General features: G+C 47.7%; 1 protein-coding gene across 1 annotated transcript in view; it reads right to left on the minus strand.

Moving 5' to 3' along the window:
• The window catches only part of GARS1 (glycyl-tRNA synthetase 1), a 76,332-nt gene extending 66,083 nt beyond the window's left edge, over window positions 1-10,249 (minus strand). The window contains exon 1 of the mRNA XM_040352238.1: window positions 10,030-10,249. Coding sequence (XP_040208172.1) covers window positions 10,030-10,212 — 183 coding nt within the window. The 5' untranslated portion in view covers window positions 10,213-10,249. The remainder of the gene's footprint in view (window positions 1-10,029) is intronic.
• Between the last annotated feature and the right edge of the window lie 1,134 nt (window positions 10,250-11,383).

The following is an 11,383-nucleotide window of genomic DNA, read 5'->3' on the forward strand; positions in this document are numbered from 1 at the left end:
TGTATTTAAAAAAATAAAAATAAAAATAACCTAGCACTAGCAGAGTTCCTCCAGCTGTATGCAAATCCTTTGTTAGCCGACTCCAGACCTAGAAGATGCACGCTGAGCCAGGACTGAGGGCTGTATGAATGGACCCCCCCCCCCCCCCTCCTCTCTCTATACGGTGAGGTCTCATCTGGTGTGCAGTGAAAAGTTTTGGATAACGTGGCATGGGAGGAGACACAGGGAGATGGCTCGGATTGCAGTGTGGGGAGACGGGATGTCCCAGGACAAGCAATGCAGTCAGTCTTGGTCTACGCCAGCAGATTTTTAATGGAAGACAACCGTAAAATCCGACTTCCGATAATATTTAAGAAAAGGATTAGCGGTAACACGCGGCAGCGGAAAACAGACTCACCTCCACTGACCATCACTGCAGCCAATGACTGTCCTGTGTGCAGGAATGCATTATCCAGCATGCAGGAAGATCTATGCAGATTTTATCACTTATGTTTTGTTTTTTAAAGGGGTTGTAAAGGCACAATTTATTTTCCCCTAAATAGCTTCCTTTACCTTAGTGCAGTCCTCCTTTACTTACCTCATCCTTTCATTTTTCTTTTAAATGTCCTTATTTCTTCTGAGAAATCCTCACTTCCTGTTCTTCTGTCTGTAACTCCACACCGTAATGCGAGGCTTTCTCCCTGGTGTGGAGTGTCGTGCTCGCCCCCTCACTTGGACTACAGGCGAGTCAGGATGCTCTTTACGTTGCAAATAGAGAAAGGAGCTGTGTGTTAGTGGGCGTCCCGACTCTCCTGTAGTCCAAAGGAGGGGGCGAGCACGACACTGAACACCAGGGAGAAAGCCTCGCATTACAGTTTAGATTGTAAGCTCAAAGGAGCAGGGCCCTCCGATTCCTCTTGTACTGAATTGAGCCCTCATGTTGCAATGGCCCTTTCACACTGATATGTTTTTCGTGCTATTAACCTTGCAAGAAAAACAAGGAAAAAGGTTCCCCTTTACGTCCTATGAGATTGATCACACCACTGTGCTGTGCATGCAATGCGTTTTCAAGAGTTCTGCATGCGGCATCTTTTGTGTGCGGTTTTGAAAACTGCACCAGAAATGCAGCTTGCCATTGAAAGGAATGGAGATCATGGTAAAAACGCATCTGCGATTTGCGTATGAGTCACATGTCCATTTTTCGCAGGCGGCCCAAAAAAAGGAACAAAAACGCATCTGAAACACAGCAAAATCGCTGTTAAAACACATTTTGCTACAGAGCAGTGTGAAAGGGACCTAAGGCATTGCAAATTGTTGGTGCTATATAAATCCTGTATTATAAAAATATAAATCCTGTATAATACATTTTTAATTAGGATTTATATATTATACAGTGTATACTATAATATGTGTGTGTGTGTGTGTGTGTGTGTGTGTGTGTGTGTGTGTATATATATATATATATATATATATATATATATATACATACATACATACATACATACATACATACATACATACATACATACATACATACATACATACATACACACACACACACACACACATGATTTAGATATTTTTATACAGGATATATATATTATATTATAATACAGGATTTATATATTCCTTCCCATTATTCAGGATTTATATCTTTTTATACATAGTTTATATTATATAGGATTTATATATGATCCTGTATAATAAATGAATCCTGAATAGTAATCTACAAATCCTGTATAAAAATTGTATATAAATCCTGAATAATAATTATACACGATTTATATATTGCTATATAGTAATACAGGATTTAGATATTCTTATACAGGATTTATATATTATAAAACAGGTTTATATATTCCTTCCCATTATTCAGGATTTATATATTTTTATACATAATTTATATTATACAGGATTTATATTTTATCCTGTATAATAAATGAATCCTGAATAGTAATCTACAAATCCTTTATAAAAATAGTATATAAATCCTGAATAATAATAAATAATAATAATAATAATAATAATAATAATAATAATAATAATAATATATACACGATTTATATATTACTATTATATATTATACAAGATAAGAAATTCTGTGTAAAAAAAAATCCAAATCCTGAATAATAAATTATTCAGGATTTATACATTTTTATTCAGGATTTATATATTATTCTAATAATAATAATAAAGTATTTATATATTTCTTTCCATTATTCAGGGTTTATATATTTTTATACAGGACTTATAACATTATCCTGTATAATAATATATAAATCCTAAATAGTAATCGATAAAACCTGTATACAAATAGTATATAATTAATGAATAATAAAATATTTTATACAGGATTTATAAATGATTATAATTATACAGGATAATATCTAAATTATGTTTAAAAATATCGAAATCCTGAATGATAACCGAAATGTATAAATCCTGTATAATAATCTGCCAAATAGTTAATTGTAGGGCTGCAACTAACGATTATTTTCATAATCGATTAGTTGGCCAATTATTGTTTTCGATTAATCGGATAATAGCCTTAAAAAAATTGAAAAAAAAAATTGCATTTTTCTTTTTTTATGGCCCAATTTGTTGTTGGGCAGATTACAAAACACAAATTGCCGCAAAAACACATTACATGCTTTTCTGCAGTTTCTCCATTGAAGTATATTGAACCAAAAAAATAAATTAAAAAAAAAGCACCGTTTTGCGTTAAAAAGTCTTTGCCCTTTCCAAATACGCAGCAGCTGAAAAAAAAATCATGGATGTGAACGTGTCCCATAGGAAAACATGGAAATGAACTGTAGTGTGTTTCTGCAAAAAGCACCAAAAACACAGAGGTGTGACCCCGGCCTGAGATGTTTAGTAACATAATGGGGGTTAAAAAAACAAAAATAAGTACAAAAAGAGCAAATAATCGCTACTGTAAGGGGTTCATTTTATTACTGTAGGACAGTGAAAGTGATATTTATAGTAGCGATTTGCTTTTTTTGTACTATAAAGGACTAATTTTATTTTTTTTAACCCCATTATGTTACTGGCCGATTAATCGATTATGAAAATTGTAATCGATTAATTTCATAATCGATTAGTTGTTTCGACCCTAGTTACCGTATTTATCTGCGTATACTGCGCGCCGACATATAACGCGCACCCCCAAGCTTAAGGAAAGTTTTAAGGAAAAAAAAAAAAAACTTACATTTTGAATGCTCGTCGGTCGGTGTCCGTCTGCTGTCTTGCCCGGCTCCTCTCGGCGGCCTTGTCGGTAGTCCGTCTGCGGACTTGCGCAGCGTCCATCCAGCCTTGTGGGTGTCCATCTGCGGCCTTGTCCGACGTCCATCGAGTTTGGCGCCTCAGCCGAGCTGTACAGAGCCGGATTTCCTGTGCTCTCGGCTTCTCTCGCGGTCCAGCGGGCGGAGCCGAGCGTGGCCGAGCCTAGCCGAGTGCGCAGTACACTCGGCTCGGTCTATTTTGGTGGCGCCCAGAGACAGCAGGATCGGCGTATCGCGCACCCATCATTTCCCCCTGATTTTAAGGGGAAAAAAGTGCACGGTATACGCCGATAAATACGGTAATTGTATAAAAACATTCTTCCAGGGCTGACCCTACATCAGGGATATGCAATTAGCGGATCGCCAGCTGTTGCAGAACTACAAGTCCCATTAAGCATAGCAAGACTCTGACATGACGCCCAAAGGCAGAGGCATGATGGGACTTGTAGTTTTGCAACAGCTGGAGGGCTGCTAATTGCATATCCCTGCCCTACATCGTCACATAACAGCGTTTCAATCACTCATAACAGCCTTGTGTTGCCGGTCCCTTCTTACAATTATTGCTCAGCATCACGTGCCAACTTCCTATTTTTTTATTTTATTCACTTTGCCCAGCCGGCAGCTTCGGATGAGCCAAACATTTGGAATACACTTAAATAAAATTAATGAAGATTTCTCATCCAGTCATATGGCCTGCAGTAACCTGGGAGAGAGAGGGGTCACCAGCTGTGTTTACAGGACTCCATAATGGCATTCATCATGGGTTGGGGGGAGGGGAGGGATGGATGCTGGGTACCCTGCGGGGAAATGCTTCATTATTCTGCCCAATGAAGTCCATAGAGATCTAAATCTCCTGCACAGAACACCAGACCAAGCTTTAATATTCTAGAGCAGGGGTCTCCAAACTGTGGCCTGAGGGCCAGATCTGGCCCTTTGCTTGCCTTTATCCGGCCCTTGGTGCACAATTCCTCCCACTGACAACAACAATATGGGCACCATCGTCCACCGATACCAATGATGGGATACTATTCCTCCTACTAATAGGGGGAATACTCCTCCTCCTCCTATTGCCCACCAACCCTGAGGCCATATTTGTTCTTAAAGGGCAATTCCACCTCTACCCCCCACCCCCCCTCGCACTAAGGATCACCCACTACCAATGTCTGCCAGAGTACCAATCTCTACACCATGGGTGCTCAACCCAAAGCCAGAGGCATGATGTGTCTTATCGCCGCAACGGCTGGAAGGCCACAGATTGAGCGCCTATGCTGTACACAGTCATGGAAGCGGTGTAGCAGTATACTGTTGGCAGTCAAAGGTCAGTGTAGTGATGCGACAGCCCTGACCAATGAGAGTCTTTATACTCGGGGACAGAAGAGACCCTGGTTGGTCAGCGCCATTACGTCACCGCATTGACGGTTTGCAGCATTAATGCCGGCAGTGGCCAATATGGGAACATATCGGCGCCGACCAATGCGAGTCTCTTCATTCTGTCCTGCAGTAAGAAGAGACTCACATTGGTCAGCGCCATTATGTCACCGCGCAGACCATTAACCGCTAGCCACTGCTGGCATTGCCACACTAAAACGGGCATCTTTCCACAAAACATGTTAATGGGCCTTTGTTCCAACACCCCATAAAAGAGAAGGCTGTATTCCTCAAAGGGGACCTTCGCCCAATAAAGCAACTTTTTTCCTCCTGACTCCTCCCCCTCCCACAATTGGATAATAATTACTTTTATTTAACTTTTTTTTAATTTAAGGTTTCTGACCTTTTTAGAGAAGCTGCAACACAGCCCTTCATTTGTTCTTGCCTAGGCAAGAACGATGTCCCCAGTTCCACCCACCCAACCCGCCCCAGCTGCCGCCCACACAACTCGCCCAGCTGCCGCCCACACAACTCGCCCAGCTGCCGCCCACACAACTCGCCCAGCTGCCGCCCACACAACTCGCCCAGCTGCCGCCCACACAACTCGCCCAGCTGCCGCCCACACAACCCGCCCCGCTGCCGCCCACACAACCCGCCCCAGCTGCCGCCCACACAACCCGCCCCAGCTGCCGCCCACACAACCCGCCCCAGCTGCCGCCCACACAACCCGCCCCAGCTGCCGCCCACACAACCCGCCCCAGCTGCCGCCCACACAACCCGCCCCAGCTGCCGCCCACACAACCCGCCCCAGCTGCCGCCCACACAAGCCGGCCCAGCTGCCGCCCACACAAGCCGGCCCAGCTGCCGCCCACACAAGCCGGCCCAGCTGCCGCCCACACAAGCCGCCCCAGCTGCCGCCCACACAAGCCGCCCCAGCTGCCGCCCACACAAGACGCCCCAGCTGCCGCCCACACAAGACGCCCCAGCTGCCGCCCACACAACTCGCCCAGCTGCCGCCCACACAACTCGCCCACCCACACAACCCTGTGAAGCCAGACTTTGGGTTGTGATGGTGCTCACTACTATGATCAGGACCTGGATGAGGGAACACATAAGGGGATTATTTCGATGAAAGAGAGTGGCATGATGGACGCCCTCCAGTGCCAGGTACAACGGAAGAGTTTGCTACAAGACAACAAACCAATAATGCACCCCCCCCCCCAATATGTGCAGCTACAGACCACCCCACCCATTAAAGATGTCACAATCATATCTACACATTGAACATTATTGAAGTATTCTCTCCTAGCCCTTCTCCTGTTTGAAAGATGACCATGTGACCGAAACCAACATGGGCAACCAATTCAGGACCCCGTACTTCTGAAATGTATCAGCCCCTCCATATGTTGGCCCCTCCACATTCTGAAGTCACAGAATCCATCCTATCTCCAGTGAATAGTCTAGTAATTAACAGCACGCACCCCCCCCCCCCATTGCCAGTACCTATACACTGTACCCCCCGTACCAGAGACAACGCCAATTCACAACAGATGTGCCGCATCACTGATATTCTTGGGGCTGTCTGCAGGGACAATCCTGGTGATGAGGAACCACGTGTACTTGGTCATTCGCTGTATCTTCTCCAGGGACAATCCTGGTGATGAGGAAACACGTGTACTTGGTCATTCGCTGTATCTTCTCCAGGGACAATCCTGGTGATGGCAAACCACGTGTACTTGGTCATCCTCTGTATCTTCTCCAGGGACAATCCTGGTGATGAGGAACCACGTGTACTTGGTCATCCTCTATCTTCTCCAGGGACAATCCTGGTGATGGCAAACCACGTGTACTTGGTCATCCTCTGTATCTTCTCCAGGGACAATCCTGGTGATGAGGAACCACGTGTACTTGGTCATCCTCTGTATCTTCTCCAGGGACAATCCTGGTGATGAGGAACCACGTGTACTTGGTCATCCTCTGTATCTTCTCCAGGGACAATCCTGGTGATGAGGAACCACGTGTACTTGGTCATCCTTTGTACTTTCTCCAGGAACTGTCCTGGTGGTGAGGAACCACGTGTACATGGTGGTCATCTTTTAAACCTTCTCCAGGGACAGTCCTAGTGGTGAGGAATAGTCATCCCCTGTACCTTCCCCCAGGGACAGTCCCGGTGATGAGGAACCACATGTACATAGTCATCCTCTGTATCTTCTCCAGGGACAATCCTGGTGATGGCAAACCATGTGTACTTGGTCATCCTCTGTATCTTCTCCAGGGACAATCCTGGTGATGAGGAACCACGTGTACTTGGTCATCCTCTGTATCTTCTCCAGGGACAATCCTGGTGATGAGGAACCACGTGTACTTGGTCATCCTCTCTATCTTCTCCAGGGACAATCCTGGTGATGAGGAACCACGTGTACTTGGTCATCCTTTGTACTTTCTCCAGGAACTGTCCTGGTGGTGAGGAACCACGTGTACATGGTGGTCATCTTTTAAACCTTCTCTAAGGACAGTCCTAGTGGTGAGGAATAGTCATCCCCTGTACCTTCCCCCAGGGACAGTCCCGGTGATGAGGAACCACATGTACATAGTCATCCTCTGTATCTTCTCCAGGGACAGTCCTGGTGATGGCAAACCACATGTACTTAGTCATCCTTTGTACTTCCTCCAGGAACTGTCCTGGTGGTGAGGAACCACATGTACATGGTGATCGTCTTCTATACCTTCTCCAGTGGTGAGGAAAATCATTAATAGTCCTCCCCTGTACCTTCCCCCAGGGACAGTCCTGGTTGTGGAGAAGCACACGTACATTGCCATTCTCTGTACCTTCTACTGGGACATTCCTGGTGCTAAGTAACCACATGTTATCCCCAGGGACAATTCTAAATGTAAAGAACCACATGTACATAATCATCCTCTGTACCTTCCCTCAGGGTCAGTCATGGTGGTGGCAAGCTATATGTACATAGTCTTCCTCACTACCCTCTGCAGGGACAGTCCTGGCTGTGAGGAACCACGTATACATAATTATACTCTGTACCTTCCCCCGGGACTGGTTTCCAATAAAATGTTGGGAAGGATGTTGTCAGATTTTTTTTTTTGTGGTACCCAACATCCTGTCCACGTGTTTTCATCATCACCCAGTACAGCACAGGCAGCAGGATTTCCCATCACCCCCTGCAGGTGTCATCCTCCCACTCAGGTCTCAGTCCTTAGGTGTCTGTGGACACCTAATGAAGATATTATACAGAATTTATAGAACACCAAACACAAACACAGCACTTTACAAAATAAAAGGGAGATAATACAGTTACAATACAAGAGCTTACAATCTAATAAGTTTTATCCTTCTTCTCCCCAGTTGTACTTTCTTCTCTGTACACTGCCCTAGTTGTTACCCCTCCCCCAAGTATCATGCTCTTTGCCAGCTGTCACTCATCCACAGGTGTCCCCATCCCTGTATACTGTCCCCAGGTGTGGGTGACCCCCTTTTTCCCCAGGTGTCACCCTCCTTTCTAGGTGTACCAATCCCTGTATTGAATATACGGTCTCCAGGTGTCACCCTCCTCCCCAGGTGTTCCCATCCCTCAGCACTGTCCCCAGGTGTTGTTGTTGTCGTCGTCATCATCCTCCTCCTCCTCCTCCTCGGTGTCACTATCCCTCAGTACGGTCCCCAGGTGTCCCTATCCCTACGCACTGTCCCCATCCTCCTCACCAGGTGTCATTCCTCAGCACTGTCCCCAGGTGTCCCCATCCTCCTCCCCATGTGTCACCATCCCTCAGCACTGTCACCAGGTGTCATCATCCTCCTCACCAGGTGTCACCATCCCTCAGCACTGTCACCATCCCTCAGCACTGTCACCATCCCTCAGCACTGTCACCATCCCTCAGCACTGTCACCATCCCTCAGCACTGTCACCATCCCTCAGCACTGTCACCATCCCTCAGCACTGTCACCATCCCTCAGCACTGTCACCATCCCTCAGCACTGTCACCAGGTGTCATCATCCTCCTCCCCATGTGTCACCATCCCTCAGCACTATCCCCAGGTGTCCCCCATCCCTATACAATGTACCCAGCTGCCACCATGCCACCCAGCTATGCCTATCCCTAGGTGTCACCCTCCTTCCCAGGTGCCCCCATGCACTGTCCCCAAGTGTCACCCTCCTTCCCAGGTGCCCCCATCTCTATGCACTGTCCCCAAGTGTCACCATCTCTATGCACTGTCCCCAGCTGCGCCTATCCCTGTGCATTGTGCCCAGGTGTCAACCTCCTTCCCAGGTGTCCCCATCCCTATGCACTGTCCACAAGTGTCCCCATCTCTATGCACTGTCCCCCAGGTGTCACCATCTCTAGGCACTGTCCCCCAGGTGTCACCATCTCTATGCACTGTCCCCAGCTGCCCACATCCCTATGCAGTGTCCCCCAGGTGTGCCTATCCCCACATAAGTGTCCCCATCTCTATGCACGGTTCCTAGCTACCCCCATGCCCCCAGGTGTGCCCATCACTGTGCACTGTCCCCAGGTGTCACCCTCCTCCCCAGGTGTCCCCATCCCTGTGCACTGTCCCCAGGTGTCACCCTCCTCCCCAGGTGTCCTCATCCCTGTGCACAGTCCCTAGGTGTCCCTATACCACCTATGTGTCACCCTCCTTCCCAGGTGTGCCCATCCCTATGCACTGTCCCCAGGTGTCACCCTCCTCCCCAGGTGCCACCCTGTTTATAGGTGTACCAATCCCTGTATACGGTCTCCAGGTGTCACCCTCCTCCCCAAGTGTCACCCTCTTTCCAAGGTGTCCCCATCCCTGTGCTCTGTCCACATCCACTGCCCCTAGGTGTCCCCATATCCCCGCCCATGTGTCACCCTCCACCCCAGGTGTCCCCATACCCCCATGTGTCACCCACCTCCTCAGGTGTCTCCATACCCCCAGTTGTCACCCTCCTCCCCAGGTGTCCCCATACCCCCATGTGTCACCCACCTCCTCAGGTGTCCCCATACCCCCAGTTGCCACCCTCCTCCCCAGGTGTCCCTCTTCTCCCCAGGTGTCCCCATACCCCCATGTATCACCCACCTCCTCAGGTGTCCCCATACTCCCCCCATGTGTCACTCTCCACCCCAGTAATCCCCCTTCTCCCCAGGTGTCCCCATACCCCTATGTGTCACCCATCACCTCAGGTGTCCCCATACCCCCAGTTGTCACCCTCCTCCCCAGTTGTCACCCTCCTCCCCAGGTGTCCCCATACCCCTATGTGTCACCCATCACCTCAGGTGTCCCCATACCCCCATGTGTCACCCTCCTCCTCAGGTGTCAAGATACCCCCAGCTGTCACCCTCCTCCCCTGGTGTCCCCATACCGCCCAGTTGTCATCCTCCTCCCCAGGTGTCCCCCTTGACTCACTTGCTCCTTGACGGCCAGTCTGAGCGGGGCGAGCTGCTCCTCCATGCCGGGTGAGTGTGTGGGGTGTTTGGGATGTAGGGCGATGAGGAGGCTCGGGGAGGAGAGCCGGCTTTTTTGGCGGAGGGATCGGGGCTGAGTAGTGAGCCGCAGCAGCAGGGTGGGGAGGGATCTCAGCACGCGCATCACACTCACTGCATGATGAAATCTCTGCTGTGCCGGCCGCCGCAAAGCGACACCGCGCGACTGCAGGTGGCTAAGCGGGGCGCTCTACGGCCGAGCGGGCCGCCATTTTGGGCGAGGGCAAAGTGCCCTTAGTAGAAAGTCTAACGTAACCCCCTGACAACATAACAAACAAACATATCTGTGTACACTTATCCTCAGTGACTGACATCAATCACTGAAATAATGAAAAAACCTCACGGGGGGCGAGCTAGCAGCGGAGTGGATGTCCCTAGCAACCAGTCAGGTTTCTGTGTAGAAGTGATTCGTTGCTATGCAGAGAGAGGGAGCTAAACATATTGTATTGGATCTGCTGCCCTCTACTGTTTGAATCTGATAATGACTGTAAGTGTTACTACGCACTTCCTGCCCATGGGTCGTTGACTTGGAAACCCCCTAAGAAAGAAGTGACACGGGAGAGAAGAAAGTTTCAGTCACACACAGTAAGTGGCGCTAAATCCTCCCTGGAGGGACCAGAATAGAAGACTAGACGTGACTAAGGAGGGACTAAAGCACAGAGGAGGTGGGCGGACTCTGAGTTCAAGGCCTTGCCTACGAGAAGCTCCATTGCAGCCTGGTTCGACAACAGGATCCATTTCCCCGCCCCTTGCGACCGCTGTCCTCGTCTTCCGACTACAAGACGAAACGCCAGCCATCCTCATGGGACTTTGCCGCTACATTGGCCTGGAGGTATCTCTATTTTGTATTTTTTATTTTTATTTATATATTTTTTATTTATTTTTATTAAACATATTTAACTTTTTTTTTTCTATTGGTATAAATTAATTCATTTTGATTTGTTTTTATTTATTTTGTGTTATTATGATTATTATATTTATGATTTAATATTTAATTCATTGTTCACTTCTGTAGGCCCAACGGTGGTGCTGAGGTAAATATTTGCACAACGTCTTTTTATATTGGACGTACGTCTTGATCGCGCTGCTGTATAATCTCTTGTAATTGGATGGTGCACCGAATTTCGGTGCCCAAAACTGAAAATTCAGGATGCGCTTGGCCGAAACCGACGGTTTTTAACTAGAGGTCGACCGATATGGGTTTTTCTCTGGCCGATGCCGATATTTAGAAAGCTGGGCGGCCGATGGCCGATATATGATGCCGATATTTTAGGCCG

This window comes from Rana temporaria, chromosome 5 (assembly GCF_905171775.1).
Source record: "Rana temporaria chromosome 5, aRanTem1.1, whole genome shotgun sequence".
NCBI classification, from domain to species: Eukaryota; Metazoa; Chordata; class Amphibia; order Anura; family Ranidae; genus Rana; species Rana temporaria.